The following is a 23523-nucleotide window of genomic DNA, read 5'->3' on the forward strand; positions in this document are numbered from 1 at the left end:
ACTTCAGACTTACTGCTGAGTCACTGAGAGTAGGGGGGGGGTCTCTCGGATCAGCAATATCTTGTTAGGATTAGTACTTTAAGTTACAATCTAAACTCCATACTTTGATTTTAAAATGAGACTAATTTTAGCTTTTAGATGTTAAAAACTAAAGCTACACATGTATAACATGTTACTCGTGTTCAAGAACAATTTCACTGAATGCAGATTATCTCTGAGTCTTCTGCTATGAAAAACCGGTTGTTAAAATGTACTTCAACTTATGCATATGTATATAGTTTTCCAAGCCAAAACTGAATTCTCTCTTTGTATATATTATCACCCTTGGAAGTGTACTTTTATTGCTCTGCCTGTCCTTAAATCTGCATACACATATCATGTTGAAATTATATTCTTGGAAAAACTGTTTGTTACTCGTCAAACTGTGTTTTCCATCTGCTGTTGTTTAGTTTTGCCGAGTAAAATTTTTTCTGATTATATACAATCTGTGAGGGCCTCTTTCAGTTTCTATTTTTAATTATGTTATCCTCTTTAAACACTAGGCGTCAGCACAGTTGAACTCACGTGAAACAAATTCACAGAGTATGTAGTTGTGGTGAGCAAATGAAAACAAGACAAGAGATACTGAAATGTGTTCGCGAAATTTAAAATTATTAAGTTTAGAGTTAATATTTTTAAGTCTAAGCATAGCTTTTGACAAAACGTCGTCTCGAGTTGATCCGGATGCTTTCAGAAATGTGGTAAGCATTCATTAGATTTAAAAATTACATTATCTAAACCATTATTTGACATTAAAACTGGCATGTTACTATACATATGACGACATCATTCCGATCTGGCAGTAACAAAATATTCTATTTTAAAAGATTTATCTGTAGAAAACATTTTTTAACAATAGCAAGATATAGGAACAAAATTTCTTTTCCACTTTCTTTTTTATTTAAATCATGTCTAACTTAGCACATATTAAATTCGATGACGAGGAACCCACTTTGAGAATAGTAGTAGTAAAGCTTGGAGACGGCTTGAACGTGTAATGAAGAAAAATTTTAATATACGTTTAACATAATATATATATATATATATATCTGTGTCAGCGTAAACTAATTGTACCTGATGATGAGAGTACCTTGTCGAAACGTTGTACATTTGCTGTTATGTTCAACTTATATTAAAGTTTTTCTTCATTACCCATTCAAGCCGTATCCAAGCATTATTAGCCCATACCAGCAGCCTGCCGACAGGAGAGAGGGGGGGGGGGAACTGCCCAGGGGCCGGGTGTATGAAACCTGGTTATGCTGTAAAGCCTGCCAAGCACCTTTAAGCTGTATCTTCATTTAATCATAAAAAGCATAGTTTTGGGCTTTTCTTTGCATGTAGATGCTTGATACATTACAAATGACTGAAATAATAATCTGAGTAATAATTAATATATGCTTGTTACTTTATACATTTAATAGATATTTGTTGTTACTTTATTGACATTTTTTAGGCTTGTACTGTGAGCTAAAAATGGTTGCTGCTATGATTTAGCCTTGTTTATGAACTTGTTGCTGTCCTAATTTAGGGTCTTCTTTTTAATAAGTTCTTAGAAATGTTTAAAAAAGAAAGAAAGGGGCCTGTTGCTGGCTCTTGACATCCATGCATATCAGTATCTACAAAATATATATTTGTTGATAATAAAGGAATTATGCAAATCAAAATAAAGAACTTTTTAAAAATTACTTCACTCCTTATACATTAATGAACAGAAATCTTGTGTTTGAACATTCAACTCCAATCTCAAATAAAATTAAAGTAATCTATATGAACATCCAACTCCATATTAAGTAAAAAATAAATTAGTTCATAAGTAAATATGTAAATGATTTAAAACATTAACATAAATAAAATTACACTTGTATATAAACAGAACACCGATTTGGGAAACAGAGCTTGTACTTCTAATATCATATCTAATTAACTGATCATAAACTTGTCTCTCTCTTGGTAGTCTCAGATCATAAGAAGCAAAGGTTATCCAGTAGAAGAATACAGTGTTCAAACAACTGATGGCTACATTCTGGGAGTTCAACACATTCCTTACGGAAGAAAGTTTTCTCAGAGTTCAAAGTTTATTAAAACATTCTCATCCAAAAGAACAATTTTTTTACAACATGGCCTACTAAGTTCTTCCACTGACTGGGTAATTAACTCACCTACTGAAAGCTTAGGTAGGTTATTGTCATCTTCTAGCCATTTTAGTAAATTAAGGCCTAAACTAGTTTTTAAATATAACATGTACAGATTGTTCACATAAATTGAATGTATGAAAACAGTAAACTTAAAATATTTTGAATTATTTTCTGGTAAGTTCCTTCTCTTATAGTTTTGGATGCATCTTTATGCTCATGAACATTTTTAAGTTGTTTTTTTGTTTTTTCTTCCAAGTACATGATATTGTTTATTATTCAAAAATAAAATATTATAGAGAGTAAGCTAAAAAATTTAAGAACCATAACAAACATTTATAAAGCTGCCTTAAATAGTGTTGGTGCAGTTATGTTTCAGATAGAAAATGAAGAAGTGATATCATAGAACAAATTTAAAAAAATGCCAAAATCTACTGAAATGGATTTATTCTCTTCATGTTCTGTGATATTGGCATTACTTGTTTTGTTTGAAACTAAACTATGCATAGGTAATTTGTCATTAATTCTGTTGACATATCTACTGTGTATACATTCGACAGTTGAATGATTTATCTCATGCAAGTACAAAGTGAGAATCATGCCATAAGAGTTCTCACATTAGTTAGTGCAGATTTTATGCAAAATTTTAAAAGAGTGTTTTTATCTGTTGACAAGAAATGGAATATAACAGAATTTTGAAATTATCATAAAATAGTTCAGTTAGTCTAACATAAGGTTTTACAAACTTTTCTATCTAGGATGTCTGTAGTTTAGTTGTAAACTATTTCATAATTTTAACAAACTGTGTCAGAAAACCTGTAGAACAGACATAAAAAAAAAAAAGAAACACAAAAGGAAATGTAGAACAGCCAGACAGTGAAGAGGTTGAAAATGGCAAACAATTCTCTTTGAATATATTAGTATTTACAAAAGAAAGAAAAAAGATTTCTTGCATCTTTCTAACTTACTTGCAACCTCTTTTGAAGCCTCCATGATCCTATAGGGAAGAGGGTTTCAACCCACAGGTTGAGAACATTTGATCTTATAGCATTTTGATCAAGTACTGCTATTTTTAGGGTTTTAACTAACTATCAAAATATTTTTTGAATATTACAGTGATCTTGCTGATAGGATGTACATACATTGTATAGTTTATTTCTTTGGCTTATTTTTGAAATTAGTATTTGTATTGTATGAAAAAACTTGTAAATTGTCTAAAATTATGGAGAAGCTCTGCTGATGAAGCCTAAAAGCTTGCATAGAAATAAAGCCATCATTAAGATATCTGGTATTATTATGATGCAGTAACTTGTCAATACTTGTAATATTTTTGTCATAGGTTTGTAAAGTTATTATTATTTTTTGCAGTGTAAATAATTATTCATGGTAACTGAGTATTATTCAATGACTATGATATTGTTTAAAGCAAAAGTAATGACAATTTGATAAGGAATGTTACATAACTTGACAGTGAAAGTCATATATTATATGAAAGAGTATAAATCAGAATTTAGTTTGAAGAGGTGTTTAAATAAAATGATCATTATTTTTCACAACAGTATAAGTATTTTAGTAATGTTTGAAAGTTTATAAACTATTTAGGTTTACTGACTTAGGCTATTCTTTTAAAGTTTAGGTATTGTTTTGTCTTAGAGCTCAGGTGAAAAGCAAAATTTAAATGTTTACTATGAGTGAGAATAGACAGTTAAATTATGATTTCCTTTAAATAAATCACTTTGATTCCTGAAAGAAGTGAACTTTGTTTTTTTTTTGTTGGCTTATGAAAATATCAGAAATGATCTTTTCATTGTTTAAATACAGATGACCATGTATATGTACTCCAAGTTGTCATCACTTCTTATTTTTCAAAGTGTTATTGAGATGAACTAATGTCTATCAGATAAGTTTAAAAGTAGCTGCAAGAATGCAGATCTGGACATGTATTGCAGAGAAGGATTTTAAATTCAAACCAATTTGTAAAAAGTCTTTGTCACTCTTTGAGATGGACTTGCTTCTCCCCAAGGAGTTAAGACACAGGGCCAAAATAGGGCCATTTGTGTATGCAACCTTTATTTTAGTAAAATAATTAGTATGTGTTTACAACCTTTCAGTGTTTTGTTAACAAGTGTCATACTACATGCAAAACATAAAGGAAATGTAAGAAAATGTACTTAAATATATCTGACTGAAGATGTATTCCACACTAGTTATTGAAGGGTAAATTTCATTGGTGTGCTGCTCCAACTGTGAAATCAACAAGTCCATCATATTCTCATTTTCATTAAGTCCTTTAGTCCTCTTAAGTATTCATAAGAATTCAGTTGAGATTCAGAATGTCATGGCGTATGTAATTTAGCATTGTCAATTTTCTTTATGAATTAAAAATATTCTTATGTTATATTTAAAAGTTCTCAGACTGTTTATTAAATTTTAATAAAATTGAGTTGGAAATTGACAAAACTATGAAAATGAAACCCTTACAAAGTCTTGAATTTTTCAAAAGCCTAAACATTTTTTCAGTTTAAATCTTAAGTATCATTATCAGTACCATTACACGAGTTTTAGATATTTCTAACCTTAATAACATAAGTTTTTTTTTTTCTACTGGGTGAATTGTATTTAATTAATATCTTTTACTTGAAAGTAAAAGTATCATGTAAGCATTAGGGAATGGTAACCTGTTTAAATCACTGACTATAAATTGTTAAATGCATTGTAGAAAAAAAAATAAAGTAAGTAGCAAAGCATTCTATTAAACATCTCATGTTTGTTTATTGTAGCCTGTACCTCATACACTTTTTATCTATGTTACTAAGAGTACTTTTGTCCCAAAAAAGAGAGCAAACAAATATGCAGGTCATGTCAAAACATTCATTTAAACAATTGTTAGATAAAAATGTTTACGAAGTGATAGCTTTCAAATCATGGCATTATCAAGAAGTGAAGTATCTTAGATGCCAGTTAATGATGAAATTGCAATATCAAATTATGATGAAAAATACATAGAGAGTTGTTTCTAACAAAACAATATCTGAAATCAATTATTTACCAAAAATATGTATCCCAGTAGCTTTGAATTATGAGTACAATGAGTGAATTATCTCATAATAATATTGAAATTACAAAGTGAGAATATTTATTTATGTCTAAAACAAAAAATATAAGTAATCTAGTTATGTTAAAATAAATGAATATTATTTGATATTGCATATCTGTTTTTTTTTAATCATTCTAACAGTATGTACAACTTTAATAAAAGTGATAAAAGTCTAGTCAGATTAGTTTAGAAGCTCTAAAACTTCAAATTCAAAGGATTGGTTATTTATTTTGGAATTTATAGTGTAGTCACTCATAAAGCTTGTAATGGAATCATAAACATAATGTAATATGTATCTGAATAGTAGAAAAAGACCTCAGTTTTAATAGACCATGGCTTGTATGCAATGAACAAAATTGTCATTTGGAACTTAGAAAACAAAATGTGCTTTATTTTCAGTTGTGAAGAGAGTTCAGTAAAATTATTATATTCTACTTGCTAAATGTTTTACAAAATTGTGATCTAAATTTCATAATTACTTTGCTATGGATTGACTCAACAGTCACATACATTCAGTAAAATATTTTTTTCTTTGCTAATGTAGCATATTTTGTTTATGCCTGTAACCAAAAACAAGATTTTTCTGGGTCCAAAGAAGATTATATATGCATGTACAGTATGTTAATACTCTTATCATTTCAAATAATGTTTCTAAATTCTTGTATGGGTGCTCATCCTGTAGTTATGACATTCCTGCTAATCCTCTATTTCAGACATATGTTACATATCACATCTCTTACAAGCTATTGTGAGTTGGGCTTTATCTCCCTTGAATATGTGTAGTGGAGATAATCATTGATGTAGGTATTCTCCAAGGATTGTGGGACACTACATTAGGACTGGTCTGACTTGAAAATTTGGTGTCTTCATTGTTATTTGTTCTTGCTTTTGTCTTCATTTGAAATATATATGTTTTCTAACCTGCTCTCTTGTTCTACTAACCAGTTAGTATTCAACTTTGAATCAAAATCTGACCTGTAACACACACACAATTTACATTGTATGAATAAAATTTAGTTTTATTTAAATACACTTATATTTGCTTTGCTGCCCATATCCAAAATTATTCTCTGCATAAGATTTCCAGAAGCTGCATTTTTTTTTGGTACTTGAAACCATTTGGCATCAATGTACCTAAATACTACATAAAGAATAAATTATTTAGAGTATGTGTGGGTGGTAATATTGTTATTAAAGGCAGACTCTCAACATAACTTTCAATACTTTTTTATTTGTATGTATTTTAACCAAAAGGAACTGAGCTGCTGATACTTGTACAATTAAGATGTCTGTAATATTTTATCTAGGTTTCATCCTTGCCGATGCTGGTTATGATGTCTGGCTGGGAAATTTTAGAGGAAACACCTACTCACGGAAACACATTAAATATTCCACTCATTCTAAAGAATTTTGGGAATTCAGGTTAGTAATAAATGCAACCTGGTATTTGGCCAGATTTTACTACTCATGCATCCCTACTCCAAAGTAATTTGACAAAAAAACCTTAACAATTTGTTAATACTTCTGTCAAATCATACCTTTAAAAATATCATTTAAGACCACATAACAATAGCAAATTTGTTGAATTGTAATAGTTTATTAACCCTAGAATGCCAGTGTTAAATTTTCAAGCATTAACTCCAGGTGATATGGGGTCAAGAATACACTAGCTGGATTGCTTTGTAATTTGCTTTAGTTTTAAAATAACTAAATGATCCTTTTATCAGATAATATGATTTTTTATAATTAAACTTGTCAAGAGGAATTTAAATGCTTTAAAAAGCTACAAACTAAAATAAAGGGTTTAAGGGTATGTGTATTTTATGTGCTGAACAAAATATTCGACATGATCCTTTCAGATTGTTAAGTAATGTTAATTACATGCCAGTTTTCATGTATCTATATTTTGCTTCTTACCTGATTGTTAATTATATCATATCTTTATAATTTTCAAAATCTAGTTTAAATGTAAAGTATCTGCACTTGATATGCTGATTAGTTTTTTTTTTATGTTTTACAGTTTTGACGAAATGGCTTTGCTTGACTTGCCAGCAATGATTGATTTTGTACTTAACAAAACTGGAAAGAACCAACTTTTATATGTAGGCCATTCTCAAGGCACCCTCACAGCTTTTGCTCTTTTGTCTGAAAAGACTGAATACAATAAAAAGGTATTTTATTTTAAAGTAATTCAGTTTACTGCAAATATTTCTTGTAGTTATATATTTATATTTTTAATACCTTTACACATGAAATTAGGTGCTGTTATTTTATGATTTCATCACTAGAAGTTTAAAAAAAAGTATTTTAACATTGACTATTCCAAACAGGCAAACTCACCTCTGAAATATGAAAAGCCTTTTCTTGTTTAGTTGCTCTCATGTAGTCAGCTTTGTTAGAATGAATTTGGAAGTGAGCATTAATTCTGATGTAGATATTTCCAACAATAATAGGACTTCTACAACTTCTTTGGAGGTCTTACTCATGCAATCTGCCTGTAGCATGCAGGGTGATCCAGTTGCTGCTGTGTTGTCAGCCTTGTTATTCAACATATTCAGGCTGTTAATGCTGAATTATCTGCTGATGGATTTTGCAATTGTTTGGATGCTCAATTTGCATAAAACCTGATATTTTCTCATGCTTTTGAACAAGATTGTTCTTTTGCACAGGCCTATTTGTCTTCAATGTCTGTCAGTGTTAGCTATACTGATTTCTCTTTTTTCAGGTATGTTCAGTTTTAAATCTTGAACCAATTTCAGTTACACCTCAGGGTGCTAGTGATTTGCAAGAAGATTCAGTTCTTGAATCCTTATTTCTTCTACCTTCTTCTAGTAGTTGGATTATTGCTGATGCTTTTAGAAATTAGTACAATATTAATAGACTTCATATTTCACTTCTCATATGACTTCTCAATTTCTTGATCCTCAGATTAGGTTGCTGGGGGGCAGAGTTTTCTGCATGGTCTGTTACTTTGATTCATTGTCAGTTTTCTGCCTTGCAGTTTGTCTTGTTATGAGACTTTCTTCTTCTGCACAGTAACTGGTTATTCTTATTATAAATATCTACTTTGCAGTCTTCATTAACTATGGGTCTCACTAATATTTTTTTCTATTACTACATAGCTTTTATATTCCTTTGACACATTAATCCACTGTGCTTATCTTTCCACATAGTTTCAGTTTCATCATTGTATCTTTCACCCAAATTGGTTTCCCATCCAGGAGAAGCATGCCAGTAGGAGATGATTAGCATATCGTCATTGTCTAATACTGAGTCCAAACTCAATACATCTACTCCTACTTTTTGATCCTCTTATGTGGCCTAATATCAAAGTAGGTGGGGTGAGACTTTTCTTTTGTTCAGACAGCTTCTCCATCCAAAATGTTTTTTTGGTCATCTTGGATATTTTGTATATCAGTGGGTACAACAGTTCCTTCACTTGGGTCTTTACTTTTACTCTCATTTGCCTCTTCTTAGCTTCTGATCCTGCTTGCTTACAACTTTTGGACCGGGAAGTTTTAGATCTATTCTGAAAGAAGCAACAAAAATCATTTGTGAGATTTCTCTAGATTTTTACTCCTGTCTCTTTGTAGTTTTGAAGAAAATTCAAGATTAGAGATCTGTCACAGACCTTTTGCAACTCAGTCTTTACCTGATACACCTCATTTCAAATTGGAAAACATGAGGATGTTGCGGAAGTTTCTTTGTTGAGATCATTGGATGAAAAAGGTGAATATACAGCATGCTTATTTTCCTATCCCTATTCATTCATCATCTTGTCATATTTAGGGTAGTTCTGTTGAATAGTCAAAGTATTTGATGGTTTTCTCCATTACCTCAACATTGACTTTCACTTTTACCTGTATGATGGTCATATTCTGACCCTTTCTTCCTCTTAGTATCTTATACAAGCATGTTCTGGCCCTTTTTTCCACTTAATATCTTACACACTCGGTTGACCACCTAACTGACTATGCCTCATTGTTGGATCATCTAAAATCTTAAATCCCATTTAGTATCAATACAGTATTTTGGTACATTTCGGATTTTGAATCAATGCAGTTCAAAGAACACTTCATCCATCTCCTATGGCATTGCAAACCTTGGAGTCCTGTGTCTGTACTCTTGTTTTCCACACTAATCACCAAAGACATTCTTTCTACTTTGGAGACAATGATTTCTAGATGAAGTCATTTCCTTGAGGAGCAATTATATGCTTTGCCTCTAATGTGACCCTCAGTGTTGTCTGGCTTTAGACTCATTATCATGACAGCAGAATTTCATTTTCTTCCTTTCCAACTTTCATCTTTTCACAGATGCCTCTCTTAAGTCTTGGGACACTGTGATGAGAAATCAACATCAGTCTGGTTCTTGGATTACTTAAGAAGCAACAACTTAATGTGTTAGAATTGTGGGTTGTGTAATATTTATGTCTTTCTGTCCTCTCTTCACCTACATTATGTGTTTGTTCACACAGACAACTCTACTGTGGTAACTTACATCAACATTGAAGGCAGTACTTGTTTTCACAGCTTTTGTTTTGCTGCAATTTCTCTACTTTGCCTTGATTCAAAACCTGCTAAACTTCAAACCTGTCACATTCCAGATGTGGTGAATATTTTAGCTGACTCTCTTTCTCAAGATCATCACCTTCTTTCTACAGAGTGGATCCTTCACACTTTTGTTTTTCAATGGATTTGCAAATGTCCTTTGTTCTTGGTCAAGATCAATTACTTGAAGTGCTAGTTTCTCCTCATTGCTCCACTTTGGCATGCTCAACCATGGGACTGTTATGTCAACTTTCACATGGAGAACCAGTCCCATGACCATTATGGAATCATTTTCTACAATATTTTCAAATGTCTATTTTTCAAAATGATGTTTGATACTTAGGGCTGGTTGTTGTTTGGTCCTTTGTTTGAGAAGCCAAGTTCTCTTCATAGGTGACTCAAATGTTAGTTTATTCTTGCAGATGCTTTTCTCTGGCTGTTTATCAGTCTTGTTAGGCTATCTTCTGAAGTTGATGTACTAAATATATCTTGTTTATCTCCAACACCTAAACAAATTGCTTCTGTCTTTATATATTTATGTCATAACCATGGATTGATTATCAGCTTCTTCCATAGCTGGTTACAGAGTTGACTTATCTGTCACATCCATATACCACAGAGTCATTAATTCTTAATACCTTATTTTATTTGAAACCCTTGTTCTTGAGCTGCAAAAGAAGGTAATCACTATTTTTCACCTGTTGTGTTACCATTTCTGATTCTCATTTAGAATAATGCCTTTTATGTTCTGTCAGGCCTATTCAGTGTTAACTCACACATACTGAATAATTCATGAGGTCTTGGAAAGGTTGTTTATATCTTATAATGAATCATACTCTTTGGCTCTTGCTTTAGCTATTTTAACAAACTGGCTTGTACAATTGATTTGTCTTATTTGCCAGTATGTTCTCTAATATATTAAAAGTGAATTTTAGGTTACATCTCACCGAAATTTGCCATTTGGCACTGTCTTTGGCATTGCAGTTCCCTTTAGTATATTCTGCAGGCCAGAATAGGAACAGATTCAAATATATTCTTAGAATTTTAGTTACATCATTTTGCCTCTGATTGTGATTCTTCAAACTGGATGGAGTCCCTTGTAGGTGATTTATTCTCTGTTACCTGGTTACTTAAACAATTTGAACCATACTTCCAAAACATACTTACCTCCTTTCACACCACAGCTATTATTCGACTGCTAGGGTTTCCTTCCTTTGCCCACCTAAGGTTTGGTCTGGTTTTTTTATCGCTTGCTCCAGTCATATATTCTCCACTTAATTGTCCTTGGTGATATCTGTCTCATGACACTCTCCACCTATGCCAATGCGCCCTCTATCCTGATACTGTTTATAAGGACCTCATTCAGATAATATTATTACTTTTTCTCAACAAAGCATTCACTAATGGGTTTCTCTGTACTATGACTGTTGGAGATACTTTGAGCATTCTTCGTGTTACCTATTTGTTTTTCATTTTGGAAAGTCAATATATGCCATGAATTTCCAGATTATTATTTCCGGCAGGGAGGCAAATCGGATCTCTCCTATCCCACCTCTGATATTTAGTGTCACCTAACAGTCAGGGGTGGGAGTCACTTTCAGTTGAGGCTGTTTGTGATATTATGGAGACATATATTTGGTCTGGTGGAGTTTTTCCAGGGGATTCTGAGGCTGCACTTGTGGGTGATCCTGGACATTTTGGAGAGAATTTAGATTTGCTTTTCCCAGCACTTCCCTTTATTCTGTCAGCTTCTTAGGAGGCCAAATTGGGATCAGCCACCTCCAGCTCTTTTTCTTCAGTTGGTACATCGAGTGTGTGATGTTTTGGGTCTTTCTTCGGTTGCTTTTGAGTCTGCACCTTCCTTGATGGCAGAAAGTTCTGAGGGGGAATACTTAGTTCTCCCTTCATCCCCTGATATTGTGGTTCATGCAGGGAGGTTTACTGCTCAGTTATGTGAAGGGACCACTATTCCTTGTCTGCTACAGTTGTCGGAATAACATGCTTTAGCCTATCACTGCCAGGTGGACAAGTACTTAGACTCTCAAAGAATAGACTTGCTCCTGAAAATTTGGGGTTCCAGAATAGTCTTTGGTCAACCTTAATAGATCACACTTTTCTAGGATTTGTCTGACCCCAACTCTGGTGCTAAGACATTTATCATCCCTCCAACTTGTGTCAGAAGCCTCTCAGCGATCGCCACATCAATTTAATGACTAATTGGGATCATTGTTAGCATCTATGTTGGACCACCTGTAAGAGCTGAAGAAAGTTGAGAGGCCAAAGACAACAGGGATGAATGTAGAAGAGTGACATCAACACTCGATTCCAAAAGCTCTGGGAATGCCTGCAAAAATCAAAAGTTTGATAAAGGGGCCCTCACAGAGGGTGGCAGCCAGTAGACAAACACCCTCCAACAACTCATCTCTATACCACAAATCCTGACAACATACCAGCCAAGTCACTAGGAAAAGTGCAGAAGCTGACAATCAAACATCAGCACCTCAATCAATTGGTACCCAGAATAGATTCCATCCATATTAACGAGGTTCCATGCTACCTTATGTCTTTGGGGTCTATGGGAGCTCAGCTTTAAGAATTTCTGGATGTGTGGAAAATCTTTACCACAGATCCATGGGTACTGCAGTCCCCAGTGCTCTTCAGCCTCCTCAAGTCTTTTTGGGTCCTTCTTTCCAAACGACTGTTCCAGTTATCTGACTGGGATATTAAGATGGTATTATATGTTCTTTCTCAACATTCATTTGAGCCCTAAGCATCATCTACCATGTATCATCTTTCCCTTAAGGTTTATTTTTTGTTGCTGCTGGCCTGTGGATGACATCGGTCAGAATTGTTTGCACTGTATTTGCACAGGAGGCTTTAACATTCTACCTACCTCCTCCTGTAGCCAGACAGGTCCTTCTTACCTACAACACTGGCAACCAGGGAAGAGGATAAATCCTTTTCACCAATTCATCTGACTGTTATTTCTCACCTCTATTATCCCTATTGTTTGTTATGTCCAGTGAGGGCTTTCAAGTATAGGTTTTCTGCACTAATTCTTTTAGAGGTGCTAGATAACAACTTTTTATTCATTGGGATACTTCAGTTTCCTGGGATTTATCCCCAGTTACTTTTGTCAAGGTGGGTATGGAAATTGATCGATATTGCTTATTCTGGGCTCTCTTTGGAGGTGAGGAGACATCTGCAAGTCACGTGTCATCAGATTGACCTGGTTGAATTGCCCACTGGAGGACATTGTGTGGGCTGGTACGTGGATCTCCCCCAATACTTTATCTAGGTTTCAACAGGTTCTGTAAAAATTAGGTTTTCTATAAGACCACCTGGAGACAAATCGAGTGATATTACTGTACTATGTTGTACCACCACTCCTAGATTATCATGAATAAATCAGAAGGGGGATCCTGCCCGTCCCCTGATCATTGGATTGAATAAATTGAGGTCAGTTTGCTTTTAAAAATTTTAGGGAACTTCATTCATCTATTGCACTGTTGATGGACAGAAGCTATTCCTCCAGTGTGTTTGAGTGAATTTCTTCCACTCTTGGGGAAGAAAGAAAAGTTGGGGCCCTCCTACCCCATACCCTAGATGTTTTTTGTTTTTTTCCCCAGGTGTTGGTAGGAGAAGCACCAGCCTATGTGGGAGCCTACTTGTAATACCGGTTCAGATTTGATGCTAGGCTATCCAGTGTCGTAGCCAGGATGCACACATTGAGGGGGCATTGACAAACTCAAAGGGCGCGAGTACATTGTAATCATTTTCAGTTTTCGTTATAAATTTTTTTTATCATTTATTGATGTTCCTTATTAATTCATAAGCGAATTCACTCATGAAAAAATCTTTGATATCTGACAACAAGAGCTTAAGTTAGGTATAAACTGGTAGATTAATCAAAACAGAAAGCATAAGTCAGTCTCAGGGAAAGTTGATTGGACCCTTGTAATTAATTAAATCAAATTAAATTCAACCAATCACGGCGCAGTCACGTTATGACTATACGATGTTATGACATCATCACTTGCTGGGTACGATCAGATGAAGGTTTTAGGATATAAAGTGTTTTAAAATGTTTTTGAGGCCTATATAGGAAGATAAAGTGCAAAAAAAGTCTGTTGCAGCAAGGGTGGTGTCGAAGCGTGAAGACGGGGAAAAAACTATTCAGTGTGCTGATGGATCACACGTGCTTGCTCATTTGAACATAAGTAGGCCTAAAAACTTCTAAAAACGAATATATATATATCCCCCGGGCAATGCCGGGTACCTCAGCTAATATGTAATAAGACCGATTCCTAAACTATTATATAGAATTTACTAAAGTGCCTGCTAACAATTAAAGTAACATTTCCTCACCTCTGAAGAACAAAATGGGTGCCATGGATAGAATCTTTCCATCAATAATAATGCCTCAAACACTGTAAATCTAGCAATGCATAAACAAGAATGAGAGAGTGGTTTCAGTTATGTGTCTTCTTATCTTCACTGTTCAATGAGTGCATACAGTTCCCTTCTTGCGCAATGATTCACTTCCAACACGATTAATTTAGTGTATTCAACTATGCTCTTATTTTGTGTAAGAAGCAACACATTGTCTAACATTCAGTTATAATTCTTATTTTATTAATAAACGAACGATTAACATTGCATCGGTCGATAACAATTTATTTAAAATCTGATGAATCTGAATAATCAACGTCAGCAGTATGCAGCTGTCGATGCGATAAAAAAAAACAGAAAAGCCAAAATCATAAGTACAAATATATTTTATTCTATAAATATTGATTTACAGCAACTATTACTTTGGTTAACTAATATTTTTATACATGAATACATTGGAATTATTCAAGTTCGAAAAAGGAAAAAGAGGCATTATTGTATTTTTTTTAAGGCAGATTTTTAGAGGGTTATGTTATGAAGGGTGCATCTCGCTCTTTCGCGCCCCCGTGGCTACGGCACTGCAGCTATCCAGTTGGGATTGAGTGTGGCCCTTCTTTTTGATCAATATTGGTTCAATACATAGTTCATAGAAGAGGATCCATTGTCTCTTCATAATTCCGAATGCAGAATGGTCCTATTTTGGGTCCTTCGTTGAGCACAGTTTATTCCATGTCCTCTCCATAATTCTGGGGAAAAGTGGAACATACCTTGCCCACATGGTTGGGGAGAGAGGATGAGTGTTCTTAATTCCAGACGAGATGAGTTCAGGTTGAGTATGGCATAAGGGACTCCATCATTCTGAGTTTGTGGTGTTGCTTTTCAAAGTTCTTCAGGTTGAAGAGAAGGTTTGTCCACTTCAGTGTTGCTTACCTTCTTGTTGTGATTCCAGTGGCTCGGAATGCATCACTGTAGAGCAACAGGTTGGGATCCAATATATATATATATTGTGGTCCAAATGCTCTAGCCACCAACGTGGACTTTCGGGACCATGGCCCAATAATTCTAACCCCGAGCAGTCGAACCTTGGCTATTTGGTTGGGGCCTGGCCAATAGTGATGATGGATCATATAAAATTTCACCCACAGTGCATGAATTAGGTTCTGGGTGAAGAGCAGATCTGTTCTGGATATAGTGCGGTTCTCCCACTAGATTGCTAATTTTTTATTGGCATGCTATGCAGATGCATTCTCTGTGGGTAATGCCCTCACCAGCCCCTGTAGTATGAGAGGAGGTAAGTATGTTTTGTAAGTTAACATTTTCTTAAACTGAAAATGTATTTCCAATAATATTTACCTCCACTAACACTCTCCCACCCTTCCTCCCCACTAAGAGCCTGTGTTAGAGACTGCAGATTGGATCATTATCTAAATGAGATGCTTATATACAGTTCCAGGTTAGAGGGTGCATTGACATAGGTGAAGAGTACCACAAAATAGATATCACCAAGGGCAATTAATTGGGGAATAAATGAGTGGAGCAGGTGAGAAAAATCAGACCAATGCTTAGATGGGCAAAGGAAGAAACCCTGGCAGTCAAGTAATAGCTGTAATGTGAGAGCTGGTAAGTATTATTGGAAATACATCTTTGATTTAAGAAAATGTTAACCTCTGTTGGGGTAACCCATGTATTGCTATACAGTGTAACATCCCTTTTAACAATTACAGGGACATTTGGGTCATGGAGTAATTTAAGTTAAAAACAAAATATTTAAATAACACAAAAACAATTAAAAACAAACAAACACTGTCTTCATGTAATATATGACTCCATGTTTAAATGAAATCATCCAATATGGACTCTCATGTGTTAAATATACCTCTACAATTGGCTTAGACAAATATTAAATCTGTGTGCTATTGCTTCATGAGAGGATGATGCCATTTGGTGACTAATGATGAACCACTGTCTTTATGACTCCAGTTTCCTCCTCCATTTCAATGGCAGTATTCAGAGTTAAACCTGCTTGTATTGATTTTTACAATCAAATGAATTTCAAACAGATACTTTCGTCCAAAATACATTCTCACCCACTTCCCCACAAACAGAATATATGTGGTTTCCATCATGACTGCAACTATGAACTGTGAATTATGGAAGGAAAGCAGAACTTTCCTTGATGCAAGCACGGTAAGTCACGTAGGAGAGTAGAGAACTATGGGTAAGTTGACAAATGCTCTGCATTGTGTCAAAGGTATTCAGAATTTTAGTTTATTTCACATTTGTTGACAACGATTTAACAAAGAAGAGCTTTTCATGTTTCAGAGTTTATCTGTTTGAAATTCATTTTAATTTTAGACATTTAAATTTTAAAATACATTTCAAAAAACTATTTGAAGACAAATACATTATTTGGAATTTTGTGGAAATTATTGTGTCACATATCTTTTTGTTGTTGTTCTAAGCTGGTTTTAGAGGTTAGATTAAAAAACTTTCCTTACACTTTTCATTGATGCTGAATAACTGAGCATTAATACAAACAAATAAATTGTCTTTCTCCATTCTTTATTTAACTTCCCCAACACTGTTGCCAGATAAGCATATAAATTACACTCATGAATCAGAACTAGGTTCTTTTTATTTTTGTTTGTTTATAGTATTTATCTGAAATCTGTGTTGGATATGGCTGAGTGGTTAGTGTGCCCTATCCTTAATCCAAAAGTCCATGGTTCACATCCTGTTGCCACAAAATCACACTCCATATTATAGGGGGCATAAGTGCATTATAGGAGTGATGGTCAAATTCCATTATTTGATTAGATAACCCATGACTAGCTGCCTCCTCTCTAGTTTATCAGTTCAAAATTAGGGCTAACAACACTAGCCCTTGTGGAGCTTTGCAGAAATAACCAAAACAAACAATTATTTCAAAGCAATTATACATTTTTTTGAAATATTTTATTTTTACTTGCATTATTATTTCTCTGTTGGTTTTTTGACACAAGTTGCACCTGTTGACCTACTTAGAGTTAGTTGATTTTAAATGTACTTCCATAAATAGATATGTTCCAGTAAAAAGCTATAAACTATGAATGCAGTTAATAGTTAAGGTTTTTCATATACTGTTAAATAATGTTAAAAGATGTATGTTTTTAAGCTTAAAATACAAAATGCACCTACTAATGCTTAATGATCATGTAGCAAATACATATTAAACATGATATTACCTCAACTTATTATGAATACTAATAAATGATATAAATCCTTCATTAATTCTGTGAATTTCTATGCATTATTGATTTGAATAATTTATTACTTTAAATAAGCATGAGAGGATGTATTTTTACAAAAACCTGATATATTTTTTTAATGATTATTAAATGTATGTGGATAGGTGTTTTTCCTTGGTTAGCAAGAGAAGTCACAATGCTGCAATTTGTATGAAGTTTTATTGTACTCTCAAAATATGAGTTTACACAGAATTAGCATGTACATTTGTCCATCATCATTTTGGTTGAAATATGACTTGTTATAACTTCCAGGTGAAAACACTCTTTGCTCTGGCACCAGTAGCAACTGTTGGATACATTAAGAGTCCTATTAAATATTTAGCACCCTATACCAACGATATAGAGGTAAGATCTGAATTTCATATGATTTTATTTTCTCAGAAGGAATTATATATAGGCTATTATATTTAGTACTTCCTTATGCTTTTACTGTCTTATTTTGTGGTAAAGTTATGCTTGATGAAAATCCATTATATGAAACCTATGTTGCTTTAACAGGATGTAAAATTAATAAGAGCTGAAAGTGTTCTAGTGGTTAATGTGCTGCACTGTGGACCCGTAGGTCTATTGTTTACTTCCAGTCACCACAGCTGAAAGTGTTCTAGTGGTTAATGTGCTGCACTGTGGACCCGTAGTCTATTGTTCACTTCCAGTCACCACAGCTGAAAGTGTTCTAGTCGTTAGTGTGCTGCACTGTGGACCCGTAGGTCTATTGTTCACTTCCAGTCACCACAGCAGAAAGTGTTCTAGTAGTTAATGTGCTGCACTGTGGACCTCTAGGTCTATTGTTCACTTCCAGTCACCACAGCTGAAAGTGTTCTAGTGGTTAGTGTGCTGCACTGTGGACCCGTAGGTCTATTGTTTACTTCCAGTCACCACAGCTGAAAGTGTTCTAGTGGTTAATGTGCTGCACTGTGGACCCATAGGTCTATTGTTCACTTCCAGTCACCACAGCTGAAAGTTTTCTAGTGGTTAATGTGCTGCACTGTGGACCCGTAGGTCTATTGTTCACTTCCAGTCACCACAGCTGAAAGTGTTCTAGTGGTTAATGTGCTGCACTGTGGACCCGTAGGTCTATTGTTCACTTCCAGTCACCACAGCTGAAAGTGTTTTAATGGTTAATGTGCTGCATTGTGGACCCGTAGGTCTATTGTTTACTTCCTGTTGCCATAACAATAACAACAAATCGTGCTCACCTCTTTGGGTTTTTCATCTTAGTTAGACAAAAGTAGCCCAAAAGTTTACAGAGGCTGCTGTTGACTACATTAGCTACCCTCCCTCTAGTCTATTAGTTCAAAGTTATGGATAGCCCTTGATTATCTTTACATGAATATTCAAAAAACAAAACAAGTAAAACATGCATGTAGATTTTGCTCTTAACAGGCCGTGTGAAAAGGACCTACAGTTTTAATGTGGTTAGCTGTAAGTGATGTTCACTTTCCTTTTAACATTTGACAGTGGAAGAAATGATAAAAAAACAGAAAGGAAATCCAGTGTGAGAGATAGAGAGAGAGGCTATTCTATGATTTATTCACCAGCTAGTTCTGTTGCACCCATTTATCATTATTATATTATTTTAAAGACATTATTTGCTTCATGACCCTTCATTGCAAAGCTTTAACTATTATGTCTGTGTAAGATCATATATTTAAAGCCATGTATTCTAAAAAAAAGAAAGAATTTTCTTTGTGAATATTAATCAAAGTTAATATAGTGCCAGGGAATATATATAACTGAGGAGTTGAAGGAAACAATATGTTTGTGGTTTATTCACCCCCCCCCCCTTGAATAAAGATGCAAAATATTATTTTCTTAAATTTATGTTATAGACATATGCCAGTTTTTACTCTATCTTTAAATTTACACTGTGACACTGTACTTTGACATGTAGGAGCAATAGCATTTTTTATTAAATTATTCCTTATTTCAGAATATTCTTTTAAAAAATTGTATGTGAAGTATTATTCCTCTGTTTAATGTATGCTTAGATCATTGTAAATCAACATCCTCCATGTGTAAGGTTAATCATATTTAAGGTACCATAACTAAATAGCTGCATTGTTTGTTTTTCTCAACATAAAATGATTTTTAAAAAGTAAATAAAAAATATATTTTGTTTCAGATGCTTTTTAAGTTACTGGGAATTAATGAGTTCCTTCCAAACACCAAGTTTATAAAATTTCTTGGTGACTTGGTGTGCTCAACAGAGATTAGAATATTTTGTGAACAGGTTATTTTCTTGTTTGCTGGTGTTGATCCCAAACAAATTAATGCTGTAAGTACTTCATATTTTAAATAAAGTTTCTAATAAAACACAAACTTTCAATATTTGGTTCTGTTACATAAAAGAAAAGGATACAGTATTTTAATGTGTTACAAGTTAAAAATAGATTTATTGAAACCTCACTTTATCATCTAGCTTTTTACTTGACACATACCAATGTAATGTTGCTTACTTCGTAACTGGATTATAAGGGTATTTCAGTAATGAGTGACCTGTTTCTACCTCTTATCATAAGTCTAAGCACTTCAGTTGAATATATTTGTTTCAAATTAATTTGTGAATTACTTTATAGCATAAATGTTGAAAATAGAAACTTATAATGATAATTTACAAGGTGTTGATACATGGCTTTTTTGTCATGTTTTTAGACTCGTTTGCCTGTATATATTTCCCACAATCCTGCTGGAACTTCAACTCAGAATATTGTGCACTTTGCTCAGGTCAAAGAAAATTTTGTACTCATTTATACTATGCTGAATATTTTAATTTAGGATTTAACTTTTCATTATTATATATATATATATACAATGTCTATAAAATTAGTTAGTGAGAGCCACTACAACTAGTCTTTCAGTTATTATCCAGGCAAGTGCAAGTAATGGTGCTAGTTAGTTCTAAAGCATTTATGTATAATTGTACATGATGGTCCTATGATTTTGTACATTTATCTTACTTTTATAACATCTAACTTGTTAGAAACAAAATATTTTACTACTTGCTTCAAAAATTTCTTTTGTAAATTATTGATAAAGCATTGTATTTAAATATATTAGACTTATTGAATGTTTACAGATTGCTTTTTTTTACAGTTAGTGAATTCTAAAAAACTTGTGAAGTACAATTATGGAAAGATTAAAAACATGGAATTATATAATCAGGTATTTAACTTATTTTGATTTCATAAATTGTTTATATATTTATCTGTTATATCATGACCACTTAAACAGTTATTAGATTTTAAGTTATACTTTTTTGGGGTTCTCAAAATCTTGAAAGATTATAGTGAATAATCAGGTATTTAACGGGATATGAAGATGTGGATATAACGTGTATGAAATATTTCTAAACAGTTCCTGAATACCTCTGAGTGTCAGTCGGAGACTTTCTTGCTTCTTGTGCTTGGCTGTTAAACTTGTAATGTGCTGATGGATTTCAGTCACCTTACCACTTCAACTCACTTTTTGCAGCTCCAATGTTAAAAGGGTGGGGGAAATGCCTTTTTTTGGCCAATCAAAATGTCCAAAAAATTTCAGTTTAAATTAAGAAAAACTGGATTGGGTAGGGTTTTTTTTTCAACAAAAAAAGTCCCCTACTGGCTCATGAGAGGCCTGTTATAAACTTATATCCTAACTTGATATATTATTTCTCTTAAATTCTTAATGTACTAATGTTTCAATGGGTGAATGAAATCCATACAAGATTAGTGAGTAAAGTTTTCTCAAGACTTTACTATAAAAAAAAAGTTTTCAATATAAGGTGAGTGTTCCATTATTTTTTAAGTTTAGTTTTTTAAAATATAACATTATACTTCTTTTTGTTTATGGTTTTGAATGTTTCAGATTCCCCTTACTATCTTGAAACAAAATCCCAATGGAAAATAGTGATCCACTTCTGATAGCCTTGTGTTATGTCCGAGTGTTTTAAATCAAGAATAAGTGTTAGTAATATTGTTCTTTCTCTGCAGTGTTGAATGAATTCCTCCATCTTTCCAGTATAAAGTTTTATTCTGTATGTTTTGTTCATATTTTTGAAATAAATAAATCAACTAAAATTATTTTTATAATAGGTCCATAACAAAAAGTACTTTTTTTTCTAATCTCCAGACAGATCCACCAGAATATCTTTTGGAGAAAATTACTGCACCAGTGGCTCTGTTCTGGGCACAAGATGATTGGCTTGCTGATGTTGTAGATATTGCTTTATTACAACCACGCTTGAAGCATCTAAGGAAGAGTTACTTAGTCAATTATACCATGTGGTCACATTTAGACTTTATATGGGGAATAGATGCTCCAAAATATGTATATAAAGAACTACTAAAAGTGCTCGAAAAATATTAGAAGTATTTTGTCAAAGTATCTTTGAATATTGAAATAAATACAAGACAAGGAAAGATTTTTTTCTGCATGTATTGGAAATAGAATCATTTAACCTTTTGCTCTAAGGTTCTTCATGATTTAGAGCATTTATTTAGTAATATCTTTAGAATAGTTAGAAGAATATGAATCTAAAAGAACCATCTAATCCAAACCAATAACCTTATAATACCACTGGCTTGTTTTAAGTTTCCTTCAGTTTACTAACTTGTTATTAAGATCTTCCTAAAGTTAGTTCCTTAATACAATATTCTAAACAGTCATGATGTTTAGCATTTTTATTTTTTATTTTGATTGAAAATAACGGTATATATTACAACAAAAGTAAGAAAATCTCTTGAAATTTGACTTAAAATAAAGATATGGTCAGTTTAATTATTATGAAAGTATGCATTAAAATTTTTAAGGAATTAGGTGAGAGCCTGCAATGTGTGACTTAATGCTTTGCATTCAGAGCTGTGAGTGTGTTACAAAAGTAACAGTCAATCCCACTATTTGGTTAAGAGTAACCATATATGCAATGGGTACTGTTGACTTGTTTCCCTGAATTAGAGACGGCTGTGCCTGAATCTAACCTGGCTGTTTAGCCCATATGCTAGTCAGTTTGAAAAATATCAAACAAAATTTATTAAACATACTAATTATACGAGGGTTATAAACAGTAGGGCAATAAATCAAAACATTATTAAAAACAACAATTATTAAAAAGTGTATGTGTTTGAGTGTGTATATATATATATATATATATACACACACACACACACACACACAACTGCCCACATTTAGACGACTACTAACTGTCATTCTCAAGGGTCTGTTTAGTTCAGACAATGTTTTTAATACTGTCTTAGTTAAGTTTACATTTGTTTTTACAAGATTTAATGACTTCTGTAAAGTAATTTAACTGCAAAGAATGGTTAAATTATTATTTCTGTAAAAGTTTATCATATCACTAATACCATTAGTTTCTGTATATTATCAACTAAACTGCATTTGCATCAAGAACTTTTTAATGTGGTTTTGATTTGTAACATTGGTGAAAACTCAGCCCCCTCTAACTAATGTTGCTAAGGTAAATTTCATGGCAACATTTGCACTAATATTCAAGAGTAAAATTGTCAACTAGTATTTTTTTGAAACACCATCATGGAAGTTTGTTACATAGTGTTTATATACCTAATTGTGGGCCTCCCTGTGTGGAAGGGCAAATAAGATGAGATGATAATTGATATTGTTTTCAGACATTGCTGGTTTAAGTTTCTACTTAGATGCATTTGAATTTGATTTTTCTGTCTGATCTACTTCAGCATTGTAATTTAAATACGATAAATTTTTAGTGTAGTTAAATTTAAAAGCATTTTAGCTTTAATAGCCATCAATGTTATTTAGTGATAAAAATAAGCTTTTCTAATTTATGAATTTATTCAATTTTTACAGATGATTGCTTTATTATGTTTTTGAAGATTCTTAATTTTCTTTCATATATTTTTACTAGTCATATATTATATCTTTTTGAAATAAATGTTTTGTGATTTTTTAAAACATTTTGATGTTAGTAGTATTTATTCCTTATCTGTGCATTTAATGTGAAGAAAAATGTACATGGTTAAAAGTTTTTAGTCATAAGCAATAATAAGCTGATAAAC

General features: G+C 33.0%; 1 protein-coding gene across 2 annotated transcripts; it reads left to right on the forward strand.

Annotated features, from left to right (window-relative positions):
* The first annotated feature begins 604 nt into the window (after window positions 1-604).
* Window positions 605-23301, forward strand: LOC106457233 (gastric triacylglycerol lipase-like). Of its 2 annotated transcripts, XM_022383067.1 has the most exons (9): window positions 605-740; window positions 1994-2213; window positions 6576-6690; window positions 7289-7439; window positions 17750-17842; window positions 19620-19772; window positions 20150-20221; window positions 20591-20659; window positions 21605-23300. In XM_022383067.1, the coding sequence occupies exons 1-9, from the start codon at window positions 630-632 to the stop codon at window positions 21839-21841; spliced, it is 1221 nt and encodes a 406-aa protein (XP_022238775.1). In that variant the 5' UTR covers window positions 605-629; the 3' UTR covers window positions 21842-23300. The 2 variants fall into 2 exon arrangements, with proteins under 2 accessions (XP_022238775.1, XP_022238776.1); XM_022383068.1 differs by lacking the exon at window positions 19620-19772 and having other exon boundaries at window positions 21605-23301.
* The last annotated feature ends 222 nt before the right edge of the window (window positions 23302-23523 follow it).

This window comes from Limulus polyphemus, unplaced genomic scaffold (assembly GCF_000517525.1).
Source record: "Limulus polyphemus unplaced genomic scaffold, Limulus_polyphemus-2.1.2 Scaffold306, whole genome shotgun sequence".
In the NCBI taxonomy this organism is placed as follows: Eukaryota; Metazoa; Arthropoda; class Merostomata; order Xiphosura; family Limulidae; genus Limulus; species Limulus polyphemus.

Excerpts from the sequence above, each read along its gene's own strand:
- LOC106457233 (XM_022383067.1), top strand. The coding sequence starts at position 630 with ATGTGTTCGCGAAATTTAAAATTATTAAGTTTAGAGTTAATATTTTTA. Across the intron at positions 7,440-17,749 it reads AGACTGAATACAATAAAAAG|GTGAAAACACTCTTTGCTCT; the intron begins GTATTTTATTTT and ends TATAACTTCCAG. Across the intron at positions 19,773-20,149 it reads ATCCCAAACAAATTAATGCT|ACTCGTTTGCCTGTATATAT; the intron begins GTAAGTACTTCA and ends TCATGTTTTTAG.